Source organism: Cucurbita pepo, chromosome 20 (genome assembly GCF_057944985.1).
Source record: "Cucurbita pepo subsp. pepo isolate OVF chromosome 20, ASM5794498v1, whole genome shotgun sequence".
Taxonomy (NCBI): Eukaryota; Viridiplantae; Streptophyta; class Magnoliopsida; order Cucurbitales; family Cucurbitaceae; genus Cucurbita; species Cucurbita pepo.
The window spans coordinates 1,167,867-1,186,402 of record NC_141817.1 but is presented as its reverse complement, the minus strand read 5'-3'; the positions used below and the strand labels follow the sequence as shown (position 1 = coordinate 1,186,402).

General features: G+C 40.8%; 6 protein-coding genes across 10 annotated transcripts; 2 read left to right on the top strand and 4 right to left on the bottom strand.

The window, feature by feature from the left end:
• Positions 1-235: 235 nt before the first annotated feature.
• Positions 236-2,421, bottom strand: LOC111783510 (Major facilitator superfamily protein). Its single transcript, XM_023664437.2, has 3 exons — positions 2,143-2,421; positions 1,842-2,059; positions 236-1,768 (listed from the first exon to the last, which is right to left on the bottom strand). Exons 1-3 carry the CDS (start codon positions 2,246-2,248, stop codon positions 350-352), a joined length of 1,743 nt encoding a protein of 580 aa, XP_023520205.2. The 5' UTR covers positions 2,249-2,421; the 3' UTR covers positions 236-349.
• Positions 2,422-3,416: 995 nt separating this feature from the next.
• LOC111782708 (uncharacterized) lies at positions 3,417-5,638 on the top strand. 2 transcript variants are annotated; one of them, XM_023663504.2, is made up of 5 exons: positions 3,417-3,950; positions 4,048-4,181; positions 4,255-4,399; positions 4,483-4,589; positions 5,403-5,638. In XM_023663504.2, exons 1-5 carry the CDS (start codon positions 3,626-3,628, stop codon positions 5,442-5,444), a joined length of 753 nt encoding a protein of 250 aa, XP_023519272.2. In that variant the 5' UTR covers positions 3,417-3,625; the 3' UTR covers positions 5,445-5,638. The 2 variants fall into 2 exon arrangements, with proteins under 2 accessions (XP_023519272.2, XP_023519271.2); XM_023663503.2 differs by having other exon boundaries at positions 3,427-3,950; positions 4,252-4,399.
• A 2,661-nt stretch (positions 5,639-8,299) lies between these two features.
• On the bottom strand, positions 8,300-10,609 carry LOC111783019 (homeobox-leucine zipper protein HAT5). 3 transcript variants are annotated; one of them, XR_002813258.2, is made up of 4 exons: positions 10,088-10,608; positions 9,340-9,749; positions 8,721-9,242; positions 8,300-8,537 (listed from the first exon to the last, which is right to left on the bottom strand). XR_002813258.2 is itself a non-coding variant. In XM_023663890.2 (3 exons), the coding sequence occupies exons 1-3, from the start codon at positions 10,254-10,256 to the stop codon at positions 8,820-8,822; spliced, it is 987 nt and encodes a 328-aa protein (XP_023519658.2). In that variant the 5' UTR covers positions 10,257-10,609; the 3' UTR covers positions 8,600-8,819. The 3 variants fall into 3 exon arrangements, 2 of the variants coding, with proteins under 2 accessions (XP_023519658.2, XP_023519657.2); XM_023663890.2 differs by lacking the exon at positions 8,300-8,537 and having other exon boundaries at positions 8,600-9,242; positions 9,340-9,734; positions 10,088-10,609; XM_023663889.2 differs by lacking the exon at positions 8,300-8,537 and having other exon boundaries at positions 8,600-9,242.
• Positions 10,610-13,011: 2,402 nt separating this feature from the next.
• On the top strand, positions 13,012-14,970 carry LOC111782592 (transmembrane protein, putative (DUF1118)). Of its 2 annotated transcripts, XM_023663372.2 has the most exons (3): positions 13,012-13,217; positions 13,316-13,790; positions 14,670-14,970. In XM_023663372.2, the coding sequence occupies exons 1-2, from the start codon at positions 13,056-13,058 to the stop codon at positions 13,757-13,759; spliced, it is 606 nt and encodes a 201-aa protein (XP_023519140.1). In that variant the 5' UTR covers positions 13,012-13,055; the 3' UTR covers positions 13,760-13,790; positions 14,670-14,970. The 2 variants fall into 2 exon arrangements, with proteins under 2 accessions (XP_023519140.1, XP_023519139.1); XM_023663371.2 differs by lacking the exon at positions 14,670-14,970 and having other exon boundaries at positions 13,316-13,878.
• LOC111782593 (uncharacterized) lies at positions 13,902-14,447 on the bottom strand. The gene has a single exon (XM_023663373.2). The coding sequence runs from the start codon at positions 14,433-14,435 to the stop codon at positions 14,055-14,057; it is 381 nt and encodes a 126-aa protein (XP_023519141.1). The 5' UTR covers positions 14,436-14,447; the 3' UTR covers positions 13,902-14,054.
• On the bottom strand, positions 14,567-18,078 carry QKY (C2 calcium/lipid-binding plant phosphoribosyltransferase family protein). Its single transcript, XM_023663369.2, has one exon. It carries the CDS (start codon positions 18,075-18,077, stop codon positions 14,991-14,993), a length of 3,087 nt encoding a protein of 1,028 aa, XP_023519137.2. The 5' UTR covers position 18,078; the 3' UTR covers positions 14,567-14,990.
• Between the last annotated feature and the right edge of the window lie 458 nt (positions 18,079-18,536).

The following is an 18,536-nucleotide window of genomic DNA, read 5'->3' as shown; positions in this document are numbered from 1 at the left end:
GCTAGCAAGCCAACGAGGACATTGGGTCCCAGAGGGAGTGAGATCATCCCACGTCGATTAAAGAGGAGATCAAGCGAGAAGACTAAGCTAAACGAGTACTTTTCAAATTTTTTTAATTATAAAAACTGGTAAATTAAAACAAATTAAAAAAAAAAAAAAAAAAAAAAAAAAAAGTCAAATTGAAAGTCAATCAAACTAAAAGGTTTATTTAATTAATTATAATAATAATATAAAAAAAAAAAGCTATATAAACAAAATCCCAACATCACTGTACAAAGGTAAACTACGGAAGAGTAATGTGCAACGAAGAACCCAATATTGGCAATGACGCGCCCTGTTTCTCACGCATTTACAAATCAATCCGATTCAAATCTTCCATCAATTTCACTTTATTATCATAACTCGTCACAAAACGGCTTGCAAACAACACGAAGTACAGCAGATTCAGAGCTCCCACAATGGCGATCGTGAAATAGTAGTAATCGAGCCTATTCTCGTTCAAGTCATGACCCCCTACCCACGCCGATTCTGCAAATTCACCGCTCACAGTCTGTATCAGATTAACTATTAATGAGCTCAAATAGCTCGCAACAGAGAGCGTGAGGAAGAAGATGGCCCCTGCAACCGTTCTCATATGCTCTGGCATATGCATCGTGAAGAACTCCATAATGGCTACCAACGCAAAAGCCTCCATTAAACCAGTCAGAGCGTGCTGCGGCAACAGAAACGCGAAGCTTATCGGTGAAATGAACGACCCATTTTTCAAAGCAGCCTCCCGTCGATATCTCTCGACAATGCCGGAGACCACCATGCACACAATCGACAAGATTATCCCTATCGTGATCCTCTGTTTCATTGTAAGTCTTCTCTCTTTTCCGGTGATTTTCTTTGCCATTTTGATGAAAACCCTCTCGTAGATTATGATCCATATTGATAGAGAAATCATTCCGGCCAGATGCATCCAGCCGGGTGGGAATTTGAAATGGGTTCCGATTGATCTGTTTGATTGCAAAGCTTGAAGAATTCCAAATGTGTTGGGTTGATTGAACACTACAAAACACCCAATTCCTGATATCCAAATGGGAATAATGGACACAAGGCATTTGAATCCTTCGACTTGCTGTAAACTGCATAACCTCCATGGATTCTTGGGTTTCCCCTGCTCATCCAATTCTTCATCTGGGTTCACTATAATCGCAGCTTTATCCAGCCATTTGAATCTCTCTGTATGAACAAGCTTTTCCTCATGGGAAGAATCCGCCATTGGTGGGTCATAAAACGAGTAAGACGAAACAGAGTATCTTCGTTTTCTACAAGCGGCGATAATGACACGAGCCATATCAGAAAACATGCTTCCTCTGGGCTCTGCCATGATATAAGTATGGCGACCCAACAAGAAAATCGTGATGGAGAAGAAGAAACAAATGGTGGGTATGGCGAATCCGAGGGTCCAACTTATATTTGTTTGAACATAAACAACACCGGTGAGGGCTATAAGCAGAGCAACGGTGAAAGAGAGATACCACCAATTAAAGAAGCTTTCTAATTGGGACTTTCCCTTTTCTGTGGTGGTGTCGAATTGATCGGCTCCGAATGCGACGTTGCAGGGACGAATGCCACCGGCGCCGATCGATAACAAACCGAGACCAGTGAAGAGAACGAGGAGCTGCCATAAATGTGGCTGTGGGCAATGGTCGGGATTTTGAGCATTGCAAGGAGAAGGTCTGAGCTGGGGGAAGATTGCAGTGAGCGTAACAGCTCCCATCCCCTAATGAAAACGAATTTGGAATCAAAAGAATTGCATAAATGTTGATGAATTCAAAAGGGTATGTTGATAGTACCAAGAATGATGCAATGGAGCCGTAGAGGAGGGTGCGGTAGCGGCCAAGGCAAGTATCGGCGATGAAAGCGCCGGCCAAAGTGGCAACATTGGAAGTGCCACTCCAAATGTTAACCACATTGACCACATAAATGCCGTTGAGATTGTATTTGGTGCTGAGATATACAGTGATATTGGAGATCAGACTCATGGATGACAGCTTCTCAAACGACTCGTTCCCTTAAGAAGAAGAAGAAGATGCATTAAAAACCAAAGGAAAATACAGAGGAGCTTGTTGTGTTGTTGAAGTGTTTATGTGTTACCGATGATGTATTTGACGGCGCGCCACCCTCCTGGCTGCCGGCGAGGGGGCGGAGGGCGGTGGTGCGAGTTTGAAGGAGAGGAGGGAAGTGGGGATTCCAAGTCCATGGCGGCGGTGGAAGGGAGTGAAGGAGGAGGAGTCTGTAATTAAAGGGAGTGGAGGAAGTTAGGAGCGGTGGAAATGGTCCAAATTGAAGATATTTATTGAGGTTTTGTGCATTGATCCTATTTTCCCTCTCTTGGCCGCTCCTCCCCAACTGCTCCATTTTTCTTCTCCCACACCAATTCCTTGCTCATTGTTTTTTTTTTTTCTTTTCTCAATTAAGTTTCATTTCAAAAATATTGTCTAAACTAATAGTCGAATCAAAATGAAATATCTCAATACGGGCTTAATTGAATCTTGGGAATATGAGTAGAAAAGTGTCGAAAACATTCGAACTAATGTTGAAACTTCTTAAGGATTATTGGTAGAGGAGCCATGTCAATAAAATCACAAAGAAGTTGTGAGCCTTGAATGGACCTCAAGAGAGATTCCATAGTGTACTTTGTTCTACTCGAATGGTTGGGAGAGGAATCTCATATCTATATCTCTATTAGTATGAGGTCTTTTAAGATTTCTGACCTTAGACGGCCAGCCTTTGGCTTGACGACAATGTTCATGTCACCATTGTCATTGTTGAACTTTGGTCCCAACTTTGAACAGAGCCCCATGTTCGTTGTTGGGGAAGTTTGAACTCAACAACGAACATGGGGCTCCGAAGTTTTCTGTGGATGGCCAAGCTTTGACTTGAGGACGATATCATTACATGGTTTGTTTCTCAGTTATTGGATAACGTTAAGGTGTTGAAAGGGGTTTTTTAAGTTTCAACTAAACTCTAAGCCACCAAACTTTGCCAGCAGCTGACTTGCTGCTGTCGCCATTGCTGACAAACAAATCACAGGGTTTCCTCGACTGTCATTTTACTTTCAAGAAAGTCAAACCGGTAACAGGAATTGACAATCTCCTGACCCATTTGAAATGGTGATATAAAAGCAGGTGGACTTTAAATCCCATATCACAGCTTGGTTGGAGGGTTAAGGTTGTTTTTAGTCATTGCAGATAAGGACAAGCACGATGGGACAGAGAGAAACAGAGCGAAACAGAGCGAAACAGAGAAGCTGCCTGCTGCTATTCTTTATTCATTTTTTCCATATGGTTTAGCCTTTGGGGAATGGCCTTTGGACCTCTTCAAAGGCCAACTCCGCAACACAGCTTCGAGTTTTTATCTGTTTTTTTTCTTTTCAAGCCCTCTGGCGTTCTTCACAGCTTTTCCCAAATCCCATACCCCTCCAGATGGTGTCTTTGTCAGCCTCACCTTTCAATATATTATTTCTCAAACTTCGTTTTGCGGCTTTTACCATACTTTCTTTCTTTGTCTTCATCTTCTCCCCTGTTTTGTCTCCAAACAATCGAAGCTTGGAGGTGGGTCGAGGGTAAAATCCAGTATGAGTCTGCAATTGAAGCCAATTCACCACCGTGGCCAGCAGCAATATCAACCCAGTTTCCGTGTAAACCATTCATTCATTTCTTTGCTGCCCAATTGCCATTTATTGAATGGAAAACGAGGGGTTTCAATAGATGGGTCTGTTAGGCCATTGGGATTATTACTCAACGATCGGAGGAGAAGACGAAATGGGGGCGGCGGCGGCGGACTCGGTTACAGGAGTATTGTGGCGTCCGGCATTGCTGGTGCACCGATTTCAGATGGGTCGAAACCAGACAAAGGCTTTGTTTCTCCTCCCCTCAGTGATATCCTTTGGCCTTCTGCAGGTTAGAGAAGCTCCCTTATGAATCATAATCTATGAGAATTTCGACCGTGATGAAGAACTGCGAGATGGGTTACGTTGTTTTGTCATGAATGAAACAGGGGCATTTGCAGCGATGGCAATGCTGGGGAAAATGGATCAGATTCTAGCGCCAAAAGGGCTTTCTATGACAATTGCGCCATTAGGAGCCGTCTGTGCTATCCTGTTCGCAGCGCCCTCATCCCCTGCTGCTCGAGTACTCGCCACATCTCTGACAGCTCAATTGCTTTGAACCAAGAACTAAATTTAGGTTTCTTTTGGTGCAGAAGTACAATATGTTCATGGCCCAGATTGGGTGTGCGGCAATTGGGGTTTTGGCGTTTACTTTGTTGGGGCCTGGATGGCTGGCTAGAAGCTCTGCTCTGGCTGCATCCATGGCGTTCATGATCTATACTGGTTCGACGCACCCACCAGGTTAAATTGAAACCCCACTCAATTTGTGGTCTGTGTGTTTGGGAATATGGATTGAATTTGATTTTTTATTGTAATGTTAACAGCTGCAAGTTTGCCGCTAATGTTCATCGATGGAGCTAAGATGCAGCATCTCAATTTCTGGTATGCTCTGTTTCCCGGTGCCGCTGGATGTGTTCTCCTTTGCTTCATAGTGAGTTCTCTCTGTTTCACTATTAATATATTTCTTTCTTTTCTTCATATTTTAAAATCCGAATATAATTGGTAGGCGAGATCCTAATCTTAGATCCATAACTAAGCAATAATAGGACGTTGAAAGCTGATTCAGTAAATGATCATGCGTTTATAAACAAGGAATACTATCTCCATCGGAATGAGGCCTTTTAGGAAAGCCCAAATCAAAGTCATGAGCACTTATGCTCAAAGTGGACAATATCATATCATTGTGGAGAGTCGTGAATACAGAAGTTCGGTTAGAAAATTTTAGACCCATTGTGGTTAGTGAGTTAGTTAGTGACCCAAATAACTTGAATAATGTTCCGAATCCAACCCAATTCAACACTTTGTCGGGATTGAAAAAAACTCTTCCAATTATTTAAAAACTTTCAAACTCACTACTATGTCCTCTTTGGACATTTTCGAGATTCTTCTCAAGATCTTTAAAATGTGTCTAGCAGTGAGAGGTTTCCACACCCTAATAAACAATATTTTGTTCTCACCCTCGACCGACGTGAGATCTCACAATAAGTCACAATGTACCATTGACATTTGTTACCTATGTCAAATGTGTCGTTGGGTTGAGATGTGAACCTTATTTTTGGATTGGCTGGGGCAAAAAGTTCCTAACATATGAACTAAATTGAAAATTTTAACCAACCCGACATAACCCTAACCGTTTAAATTGGATAGTTTAGGTTTTCCGAATCACATGAACGTTATTTGCTGTTAATAACTATATGAACTAGACACAAATTCGAAAGTGATTATTATTATTTTGTCGATGCAGCAAGAGATAGTGGTGTACTTGAAGGAGAAGTTCAAATTTTGAGCAGGTTTTTGAGTGTCACACATGGAACAGCCATTATTGAAGGTGTCCCAAAGCTCATTTTTGTGAGTTTTGATTCAATGATGATAGCCTTTTGGAGTGTCACACATGAAACGATGATATGATACGATACGATACGATACGTATTTTTTCTTTTTTTCTTCTTCATAAATCAAATGGTTATCGAAATCATCAAACTTAGAATTAGATGTAAATAAGCATGATCTCGTGTAATCATTTTAAAAATTAAGTGATTCAAACAATAGGTCAGTGTAGACAAAATATTTTTTCAAAATATTAGATCGACGACGGTAAAAAGATGGGTGGACAAATCTGTAGACATGAGGTGGAATGGTACCCAACAAAAACAGGGTACACGTGTGTGTTCTCGCACTAGGTCACACGTCACCCTCACTAAATTGCTCTTTGTCGGTCCCACTTCTCAAAATTATTTAACGTGATAGCCACATTAAAATTACTGGATTTATGATAAAATCACCCTTTCTATATATATTTAATCTCAATTTAAAAACATTAGTACGAATATACTTGAGCAACGATGATACCTTCGATTTTTAATTTTAAGTATTAAAATTATACATTTTGTCATAAACTTAAAACATACCACTAATTATTGAATTGCCTAAAAATTAATTAGGTAATTAGACCTCTAATTCCTCTTTTCAAGTTCATTAAAAATTAGTAAAATTTTAATTTCTTCCATTTTATAATTAAAAATATATAATTAGATAATACAGGTAGTTTATTATACAGACAAATGCAGAGAATAGAAGCCCAATTATTAAAGTTTGAGATAAACATAAAATAAACCTTTAAATTTTAATAGGACAAAACAATTATAAATAAATAAATATATATATATATATATGTATGTATGTATGTATATGTATGTATATATGTATATGCATATAAACAAATAAATAGGTGGAAGTGGTGGGGCCCACTCCTGTGTTTTTTACTATGATCTAGCCACGGATCGATTGCCAGGTGGTAAAGCACGACCACGTCAGTGGGACCGAGCACGATGGAGATTCCAAGACGAGGCTTTAGGTTTTTTTTTTATTTTTTTATAATAATAATAATTATTATTATTATTTTACCATAGTGCAGCGACTGTCCCCAGTTTGACGGTGACAGTTCTGTCGTTTTAACAAAACCCACCTTTTGCAAAACCTTAATCTGACAAGATCGTGCCCATCATATGCACACGTGGCTCTAATCCATCGAAGACCTCACTTCCAGACTTTCATAGTCGGTAGATCTAAAACCGGCTACCTGCGGTAATTACCTTACACGCGTCACTCCCTCATTGGGTACTATTTTGTCTATCTACAGTCAACGGATAAGGTAGCTCTGTCATTTCCCCGCCCTAGCCTTTTCCTGACCTTTTCTAACTCCCAATAAAACCCCGCCACGTACCCCATTCCTTTATAAATTATTATTATTTATTTATTTTCTGAATTTTATAATATATCTAATATTTGATCATGGTATTGAAATATATATGATATTGTTTAAGTCGGGATCTATTATGAGAAGAGCGAGTGGCTTAGATTCAATGTTTTACGAGGGTGTAGTGGAGGATGATAAATTGTCCATCATTTAAATCTCGATCGAATTGTCACGGAGTATGGAAAAAGATAGGAATATATTTGAAAAAATGTATGGGTTATATTTGAGAAGAAAGGTTTTCGATTTTGATGGGATAATTTGACTAAACTCGAAAGTTTATGTGGGCATGTAAGTGGGAAATCGGCATCAATGGACCATTATTATTATTATTATTATTATTATTATTATTTAATTTTATTATAAGGTTGAGAATTATTAATATGAAATATCAATTGATTTAATTATACCTTCATCCATTATGCTTATAAGTCATTTTCTTAATGAAAATTTTGTCTTCCATGGAAACACAGCTTCTTCCACTTCAAATAATGCCTCTCCATAAAACACCATACAGATTCTGCATTTTCCCATCACCATGTGCCTTGTCTCCTCTTTTTTTTTTTTTTTTTTTTTTTTTTTTTTTTTCATTTTATTCTTTTCGTTTCTCTCTCTTCTTCGTTGTTGGATTTTTATGTATAACATGGAGCTATGAAGTCGGGTTTACATGTGAGATCTCACATCGGTTGGAGAGGAAAACGAAACATTATAAGGGTGTGGAAACATCTCTCTAATAGACATGTTTTAAAACAGTGAGACTGTGGGTTAAAGTAAACAATATTTACTCATAGTATCAAAGCTAGACACTGAGCAATGTGCAAGCGAGGACGCTGGCCCCTGTAAGGATGGATTGTGAGATCCCACGTTGGTTAGAGTGAGGAACGAAGCATTCCTATATAAGGGTGTGAAAATCTCTCTCTAGTAGACGCGTTTTAAAACAGTGAGACTGCGGGTTAAAGTGGACAATATTTACTCATGGTATCAAAGCCAGACACTAAGCAATGTGCAAGTGAGGACGCTGGCCCCAACGAGAGTGGATTGTGAGATCCCACATTGGTTAGAGTGAGGAACGAAGCATTCCTATACAAGGGTGTGGAAATCTCACTCTAGTAGACACGTTTTAAAACCATGAGGCAGACAATGCTATCAGTGAGCTTGAACTGTTACATTATGCGGAAGTGGATTACATGTTACATAAAGTTTACTTCTTGCTATAAAAACAGTGAGTCAAACGTGTTTCATGAAGGTAACGATGATGCACGTATATTGGCGATTTGGTGGGTATCACTGTATCACTAGACATGGATGGAGTGCAATGTTCAAAAGGTATGTCTAATAGCAAAGGTTGGATCTTGAAGTTGACTACCAACACCTTCAAGGAAAAGAAGAAGAAGAATCCCCACCAGAACAAGAAACTTTATTAGTGACATGATGATTCTGCAAGCTACCCATTAATGGCATATGATAAAAGTCAACTCCCTTTTCTTCATTACATTGCTTCATAAGACACCATTTCAGTAAAGTTTTAGCCTTTTCTTCTCATCATTTTGCCTCTTACCCATTTGCTTGCTCTGATTTGTAAGCAAAAAGCCATGAATTAAGGTCAAGAAAGAGCAAGCCAAAGCCCTGAAATGGGACACAAAATTACAGTCATCAAAACAACCTTAAACTTTTCAAAACTATCAAAATCAGGAGGAAACATAATTGACAACATATTATTTAATCACATTCAAAGAAAACAACCATTAAAAAACAACCCTTAACCAAAACCCAAGAACATTACAGGACGGATCGAAGAAGTTGTCGAACCTGGCTCGGCTAGGCTCGATTAGGCTCGACACGTGGGTGTGGGCTACCATTGCTTGGATTTATTACAAGAAAAACAAGCACGACATAGAAAAAGACTCTCTAAGACCAGGACCAAAGGGCATTGTCTTCAATGGGGAATACAAAATTACAAGAACTTGTGGGCGGGTCAGAGTAATCGACATCTTCGAGCTTTGGGAAGATGCAAGGAGGCAAAAGATTCTTTCCCAAGTTATCTTCTTCGTCTTGCGATAAGTCGGACTGATCAGGATCGAAAATGTAGGACGAATCTCCGGGGTCTAGGAGTGAAGAGTGAACCCCATCAGTGTAGTGTGGGCTATCTGAATCAAATATATCACTTTTGACTGAACTCATATCCTCCTGCTTACAGCCCAGCTTTGAAGATTTGGAGGCTTCATCAACCAAATTTTGTGGTGGTTCTTCACCAAATTTGTCACCTTCAGACACCACAGAGTTGCTCCTTTCTTTTTCTTTGAGTATCAGTTTGTCTGTCAGGACAACAATCTGTAATATCCATGTATTGTTTCTTAGTAATAATGCAAACCCAACACAGCTTAATCACCTTTAATGGATAATCCATGAATGTCAACAACATTTTTACCTCAGCCTTCAATGAATCCTTCTCCTTCAGTAGGTTTTCATAGTCAACCTTAAGGTTTCCATAGCTGGATTGAAGAGCTTCATAGTCCTTCTCCAGCTGTTTAGTTTTCCACCGTGCTCGGCGATTTTGAAACCATATAGCAACCTGACGAGGCTGCAGCCCGAGGTCCTTTGCTAGCTGAACTTTCCTCTCCGGTTCGAGCTTGTTCTCGGTCTCGAAACTTTTCTCGAGGAACCGGACTTGATCAGCAGATAAACGCCTCTTTTTTTCAGGGTGATGGAAGTAATCATCCAAGTCTTCATCCCCATTATCTTCATTATCGAACGGGCAAAAGAACGATCTATTCGATCCGTTTCCTCCACGAATATCTTCGAAACTCATCATGGATCTTGAACCTATACCAGAACAATCTGTGATGAACATCAACTAGACAAGTTTTACTCCCCAAGTGATATATGTCAGATAATATCAATCAATCTCATACAATTCTTCTACACGAATTGAACTCTAGAACTGCACCAGATTCAGCTAACAACCACAAAACAACTAAAAACAGAGAAACACCAAAAGGAAATTACATCGATTTTCTCAAAATCAGCGATTAATGATCCAATTTAAACAGCCAAAAGCATTGAGAATTCAGCACATAAACCCAAAGGGTGACTAAAAGCATCAATTCCACAGAGAAACATCAAAGAAATCAAGCATACAGAGGCAAGAACTGAAAAGATCAAGAAAAAGGGTGTACCAAGCAGAGAAGGGGAAGTAGAAGGAGATGACCCAGAAAGGAACAGAGCACTAAGAGGCTCAGAAGCAAAAGACCCTCCACGATTCTGAAGCAAAACACTATGATTGGAAGAAACACCGCTTATACTACCACCGTCGTCACCGCCGCCGTATACCCTCCGACCCGCCATAGCCCTAAATACAAAGAAACTATTCCCTGTTTCAAACAGCCATCAAGAAAACGGAGAAGATTAGCCAGTGGGTCTGTGTTGTTGGGGGGTAATCTAAGACTTATGGCGGAAGAAGCTGGTGATTATGATTTCGGTGATGTGTGAAGTATGGGAACAACGGCTGCTCACACCCATCCCTCAGAATAAGAAAGATTAATGGATGAGGCTGTTCTTCGATTCTTTGGATTTCTCTTCCAAATTGAAATCGAAGATCGAGAGGAAATGGTTTCTGGGTTTGAAGCCTCCGAGAAGAGAATCTCCTCCTTTCCTTCCCGTTTCCCTTCGGAGGAGGAAGAACTTGGTGGGCTTATAATGGCACCACCAGAATGCTTCTCATATATCCGTAGTTACCACAATACCCTTCTTCTTGGTTTTGTGGGTTAATTATTAGAACGTGTGTGAGATCCTAAAGAGAACAATATCTGCTATGGACGTGCTTGTAGCGTTAGAAATGATATTCAAACATCAAGGGATGTGCTAGTGAAGAGGTTGAGCTCAAAAAGGTAGTGGACCGAAGCGGTGTGCTAGCACGATCGTCCGGTCGTGAGGAAGGTAAATTGAGGGTCCCACATCAATTGGAGAAGGAAAAGAATCTCAACAACAACATTGGGCTCTGAAGAGAGATAATTGATTCATAATAAATATATTTATATCATGTTTAAATTAAGCGACTAATATTTTATTTAAGAACGAAAAAAAGCTAAATTAATGTGAAGGAGCTAACATGAAGTAGAGTGAATAATGGCATGAGAGGAGCAAAATGTTTCCCAATTATATGTTTCTGCCAACCAAACATTCAAGCCAAATTAATAAAAATAAATGTCAATAACATATAGTCTAAAAACTATAGCCCTAAATAAATTGTATGTAAAAATTAAATTTATTTCAATCGTCTTTGAATTTAAATTATTTGAACAAATTAAAAATTTTAAATTATTATTATTATTTAAAAATATATATATTTAAAAGAGAATTAGTTTTAAAATGTATATTTATATCATCAAAAGTTGAGAAATTAATTAATTAATTATATATATATAATATACACATATCTACTCCATCAAACTAAAATGCAAGTACAAGCATTTGATATGCATAAATATAAAATAATTGCATGTGACACACCATGAATCAACTTTATTTTTTATTATTTATTTATTTTTTCATTCAAAACATAATTTTGATCTGTATGAATATGTAACAGTTTAAGCTCACCGTTAGTAGACATTGTCTACTCTTGTAAGATATGTTTTGTTTTACTTTTCAATTGATGTAGGATCTCACGTAATAATTCAACTAATGAAGAGGACGGGATGGTAGAGGGGTAAAATGGGAAATGGAAGGGAATAAAGGTGAGAAGGAGAAGATGGAGATGACAACGAGGCAAAGGAGAGAAAGGTGGAGGCAGAAAACAAAGGAATCCTGTCCAATCAGTCGTTTTCCATGATTTGGCGGACTGAGTCATGGGCCCGAGTTGGTCATCTTCATCTCAACTTAAGGCTGAGTCACTCGTTCATCGCTTGTCCACCATTTTACGTGGTCCCACCATTGGGCCACGTCATGTGCTTCTGGCTCCACCTGTCCCTTCCTTCCACATTTTAAATTGGCATCATCTCTCCACATTGGCTGGTGGGCCCCATCTCACCATCCCATTCATCAAAATCCATGTATGTATGTGCCTCTATATAAATCTTATCTATAAAATTTTATTAAATTATTATTGTTATTAAAAAAAATTATCACGAATTTCAACTCTTAAACCATTAAATTTATATTTTAACTTTATACTAAATTTATAATTTTATTCAAATTTTTAGAATTTCAGAGAATACAAATTTAGATTAACATAATTTTTGTTTTTGAATATTTACTCTAAAGCATATTTTTAAATTGTTTGTAAAAATTAAAAAATATATATATATTCACTTTAAAAGATTAAAAATAATTTTGAAATAAAGAATATAGTTTAGGGATTTATTGTATAAATTAAAGAGAAAATGTATCCCGTTTTCAGTCTCGCGAAACATTGGTTTTGGGCCGTACGGCCCATTAAGGTCTCGTCATCTGACAGCCCATGTCTTTCGTAATCGGCCCATACAATTGGGCCTGTTCTTTCATCAGCCCATTACAAAATATCTCCAAATTATGTATAAATCCCTTAAAATTTCATTTTTTTAACGTGTTTTTTTTTTTTTTTTTTGTATTTAAATTTAAAATATATATTTTTAATCCAAAATTGTGCACATATTTATTTTACGCATTTGGTTTTTAATTTCGAAATAATTTATTTCATGAATTTAGTATATTACCATTGTGTATGGTAAAATTTATAATAATTTAATCTCTATTTATAAAAAATTAAAAAAAATAAAAAGAAAACTAAAATTTTGAATTCAGTCACGAGAGTATAACTTCTTCTATACAAATCAGTCTCGAGATAATTCGCTCATGAAATAAATAATTGCACCTACGATCCCATCCACAATCGGTTCATTTGAGTGTGATACAAATATAATCTCGATTACAAATGATCTAAACTCAACTTAATCTTTGGGTTAAGATAATTAAGTAAATGTTGAAGGAGAGAGAGAGAGAGAGTTATGAAAATTTGAGATAAAGCAATGGAGGATATGATTGGTGGATATTAGTGGACATCAGATTACACTGTCTCAGATCTCTCTCCTACATGGCGGAACCTCCCTCTTCCATCACTTCCTGCCTGAACAATAATCCTTCAGAAGCTTCCCTTCCCCTTCAACAATGGCGGTCACTGCACAATCACCATCTTCCTCTGCTGCTCCCTCTCTCCTTCCCAACCGCTTCTCCATTTCAAGATTCCGCCACGCCTCTAACCATGCCCGTCCTCGTCCTTCCTCCGGATCCAATTCGCTCAGGATCCTCGCCATGGCCCCTCAGAAGAAGGTACTGCGACTCTTTCCTCTGTTATAATTCCCCTTGTCTTTTGATCGCGTTGTTTGGGGGCCAGCCTAGGGCTAATAAATGGAAATTGATGGATTCAGGTGAACAAATACGACGACGGTTGGGAGAAGAAGTGGTTCGGAGCTGGAATCTTCTACGAGAGCTCGGAGGATGTGGAAGTGGACGTGTTCAAGAAGCTTGAGACGAAGAAAGTGCTTAGCAACGTCGAAAAAGCAGGGCTACTATCGAAGGCAGAGGAATTAGGGTTTACGCTCTCTTCGATTGAGAAATTGGGGGTTTTCTCAAAAGCCGAGGAGTTCGGGCTTCTCAGCTTGCTTGAGAAGCTTGCGAGCGCCTCCCCGTCCACATTGGCCTCTCTTGCCCTTCCCATTCTCGTTGCAGCGCTAGCGGCGATTGTTCTCATTCCCGATGACTCAGCGCCGCTTGTGGCGTTACAGGCGGTGGTCGCCGGCGGACTCACGCTTGGGGCTGCCGGATTGTTTGTTGGATCGGTGGTGCTGGGTGGCTTGCAGGAAGCTGATTGAATAGGACTCTGCCGGATCTCCGTGTGTGTAGGTAAATTGAATACTACTTTTGAAACAGTTCTAATTTCTCTGTGTAATTAAGAACCATAAACATGGTGCATCTGAAGAGAGCTTTTTCATTCTCTTGGTTTCAAAATGTGGATTAGAATTAGGTGATTTTGGTATCATAATTTCATTTCTTCAAGAAGTATTACAGTAAGAGACATAAAATTTTCAAAACTTGAGCCTTCTAATCTTTTGATCCTGTTAGCTGCATCATCAAGAGATAGTAGTAGAATCCTACTCATTCCAGATTTCATGGAGCAGCATTCTGTTCAGCTTCATGGATCAGTTTCAATATCTCTTCCTTCTTAACCGCCAGAGCCTGCATCTTGTCTTCAAGCTTCTCAAGCTTCTGTCTGAGCTTTAATGGATCCTTCATATCCGCAGGGTCCTTTTTCTTCTTCTCTTTCTTTTCACCTTCTTCCTTATCCTTATCCTTATCCTTTCCCTTCTTTTTGCCATGATCATCTTCTTCTTCTTCATGTTTCACCTTATCTTTCTTCTTCTCCTTCTTCTCAACCTTACCCTCGTGCTTCTCTTCCGAGGTTCCTCCCATTGTTGAATCTAAACCAAAATTGAAGGAAAACTGAATGAATATTGTTCTGCAATTATTGGGGGTGAGCCTAACCGCCATTAATATGGCAACCCAATGGGCAGAAATTGATGTGGGTTGCCGAGAATTCAGCCACAAGACATGGCAACTTCATTCTCTGGTGGCCCTGATTTGTTATGGACATTTTCCACTCTGCCAAGTATAAACAAGAATAATCAAAGAAGAAAGCTCTGTATTATTGTTCTAATTTTGCTGCCAACAGTAGAGGAAGATCTGATATGTTTGAAAATAATCCGTGATGTTCCAACTTTTCAGGACACAATTACAGCAAACTATGGGACTCTGTTTTCCCTCTCTCTCTCTTATTACTGTGTTGGTCAATCGAATTCCATCTCCAAGAACGAAACAACATGATGACAGCTCCCTTTTCACACTTTACCGTGTTATTTTTTGGGACATCTTTTTCAACTCCACCAGTTTGAACTTTCCCTTCCCCACTGGCTATCAACTAGCCTACTCAACTACTACCCCCATCAATTTGGGGTTGTAATTATGGAAAACCCCACAAAAAGGGGTTAAAAATAATAATAATGATAATAATCATACACTTTTAATACTTTCATGTACTACTTTAGTCTACATTAACCGATCTGATAGGCTAGGAAGTCGCCGGAAAAAGTTCAGACTTGCTGACGGCATAGGATCCCGGAACATGGGGTGGCGCAAGTAGTAGAATCCGAGTGCCACCGCCACCATTTTGGGCGGAACCGCGTAGAGGATCAATGTGATGGTGAAACATACTCCAATGAACAGCTTTGTGGCTCGAGGGTCCCTCCAACTAACCAACGCTTGTACTCTCTCTCCTTGGGTAGCAAGATCCCCCAACACTGTTTGGATTCTTGCAGCCAGTATCCTTAGCCGGTCGTACCTGACCCGGATTACGTCCGGTGGCTTTGAGCTTGGAATTGTGTCGAATTCTTCATCTAGTTCATCTGGATCTACTGCCTCGGCGTGCGATAATCGTGTGTCCATTCCGGCGGGGATTTTTGGTCTGAACCGATAGTACCAAACTCCGATTAAGAACACGTAGAGAAACCCAGTTGGGACAATCAAATCTGGGTACCAAACAAGAACCAGATATAAAATATGAACAAGAATTGTGGTTATGGGGTTCCTCCATCGCCGGATGTCATCCAACCATTTGGCCAATCCCACCGCCCATGCCAAAACTGCAACGATCCTAAACCAATTCGCCTTGCTTTTTCTCATACTCCAAGCGTGTGAATCGGCATCCAACATGTATCGAACCACCTCCGACCCCAATGGTGGCTCCGACCTGCCTAACCAAGTTGCCACCATCTTTGTGGCGGCTCTGCGCAACGCCTCCTGTTGAGCCACCCCCAGAGGGCGGAGATAATGCATTCTTGGAAGTAAGGGCTGCCCATAAACTCCACATGTATCTGGCAACAGTGCCGGACAGGCGAACCGGACGGCTAGCTCGATTTCACCCATTTTCTTCAACCCTGTTCTCTGCAACACCAACAGAGGGTACGAGTTTGTATAGATTTTGTTGCTCTCGAGGGTTGACACCCGAATCCTTACTTTTCCGATGTGATAATCCGGCTTGTCCTCCGCCGCGTCGGAGTACATTCGCCAGTTATCGAAGACGCCGATGGTGAGAACAGTGCAAGGATCGTATACTTGCCACGTGTACTGCTCATTCCAACGTGGATCAAAGCTGTCAGTCATCGTTCTGGTTCGGACCCACTTTTTCCCGTACTTCGCGACACAGTAAGCGTCAGTGGACCCCTTCCCCGGATCTTTCGTCTTCATCGGAAGCAACCCTCGAGCTCCCAGAATCCCGAGCTCCAGAATTCCAACGGCTGGCTTCCACAGCTGCTTCGCTGTCGGGCGGAAATCACTACACACGTGCGCCGCCTCATCCAACACGTGATATCCGCCTTCCAAACAGAGGCGGAGATAGATTCTGCCGCTGTATGATTCGCCACCGTTGCCGCCTTCTAAAGAAAACCATTTCGCCGCCACATACCGCTCATCGAACCGCTGTTCGACAGTGTCCACCGGAATCATGACGTGGCCGAGGAGTACGACCTCCTTGCTCGTTCGGTCTTCAACGAGTATGATCAGAGAGTCTTCGAGAGGCTCGCCGGCAACGAAGACGAGGTCCTCGTTCCAGTGAAATGAGGCGCTATGGTTGTTCATGGACCCTCGCCTGGTCCGAGCCGACTGAAAACTCAGCTGTGCTTTGATCCGAATCTCGGGTGCCGTTAATGGAGGCAGATTTGAAGCGATGTGAAGGTCCTGCGCTTCTATTACTGTAATTCTTAAGTACCATAGCTTCGGAGATTGATAAACCTTCGAGCGCGTATGAGCCACGTGTGGCGCATCGGAGCACCAAGCTTCTGGAAATGCATCGTCGGCTTGAGTTCCAATCCAAACAGAGAGCTGAATGTCGCCGGTAATTTTGGTGGTTTGTTGATCTCCGGCACCGCCTTCAAGGCGGTACCACTGAGGAGCCAGAGGACTATCAGGCGGATCACGTACAGGAACATCGGAAAGATCAAAGCAAACGCCACCGAGGAACTGATCCGATGGAGAATCCCAGACGGCAATCTCCAGCGTCGTATTTGCCGTATCAGGCCGATTATGGCGGAGGGCAAAGACACATTTCCATTCCGGCGAATCAGTCGGTTCACCAGGCCGATGATTCGCCGGTTCCGATTTGACGTAATGGCTTGATGTGCGAATCTGTAAGTAGGGGCGTTCATTAGGAGCGATATTTCTGGCTTTCACAATACGGATGAACAGGTACTGCATCGGCTCCACAAGATCGTACGGATGAATCCTCTCTGTCTCCGCCATGAATTTTTTATTGATTACTCTCGGAGAGTAATCCCCATTCGGCCTTCTCAAAACCCTAACCCCTTCCCCGAATCCTGCTGCCTTGTTATTCTGCATCTTTCTAATTTCTGGTGCAAATTGGCCCTCCGCAGGCGGAGGAGCATTTACCTCCATCGGTGGTGGCTCAGAATGTACCGGCATCTCCTGCGGAGGCGGCTCATCGACAACTACCACCGGCGGCGGGTTCGAATCGTTGTGACCGACCTCCCCCTGCGGCGGAAGCTCGAACATCCTTGCTTCCTCGACAACAGCCTCCGGAGTATTAGGCTTCTCAGTAACAGTCTGAATCGGTTGCTCCTCCTGCGGCAGAGGTTGCGGCGGAGCTTCTTCAACTAACTCGTCGTAGTAACAGATCCTAAGCCCAATTTCACCTCTCACCCAACTGAACACGCTCTTCTTCTCCAATTGATAGTAAACCAAACCTTCTTCTCCTCTCTTCGCAAACTGGCTTCCGTTCAGTTTCACCCTCCCTAAGAATTGATTCTTCCGGCCACTACCATTGCCATACCTCTTATCGTTGAAAACCTCAATATCAAGCTCCTCATAGTCCATATTATCAGGATCGGAGACAATAAATTCAAGCGGCTCATTCCATGTGGGATTGAGCTCACGAAACTTAGTAGCGGTCCGCTTCCTCTGGCCATCGAAATCGGCAACCACATAAGGACTGGAGCTTCCTTGGCCGTCTTTAGGAAGAAGGTTACGAGCATCAGCGATTTCGACAACGAGCTTCCTAACAGTTTTGGGTGGCGGTGGCGGTTGAGGCGATGACGGTGGCGGTGGCTGAGCCGGCGTCGTCATGGTCTCATTTTGGTATGAAGCAAAAAATAGATCAGAAAATGCGTTGATAGCGGAGAAGCAGAATAAATGCTGTAATGTATTGAATATTGATGCCATTTGCTTTCCCCTTTTTCCTTTATTCTATTTTTCTAAACCCTTTTTTTCCCTATACAATTTTATTTTATTTTTATTAACTTTTAACATTAAATTACAAATTTCATCTTTATTATTTTTTTAAAAAATAGTTTATTATTTTTTTAAAAATAGTTCGAGATGTGATGACCCTCTCAACCCTACCGTACCATTTGTAATTGAGCTATGTTTAAATTGTATTTTATAATTAGTTGAGCTATGCTTAAATTGTATTTATAATTAAAAATAATAATAATAACGGAATAAGAATGTTAGGAGGTGGGGGTGTTAGTGGGAAAGAGATTAGATTCCAATCTCTCTTGTGAAGGTTTTGAATGAATCCACTTT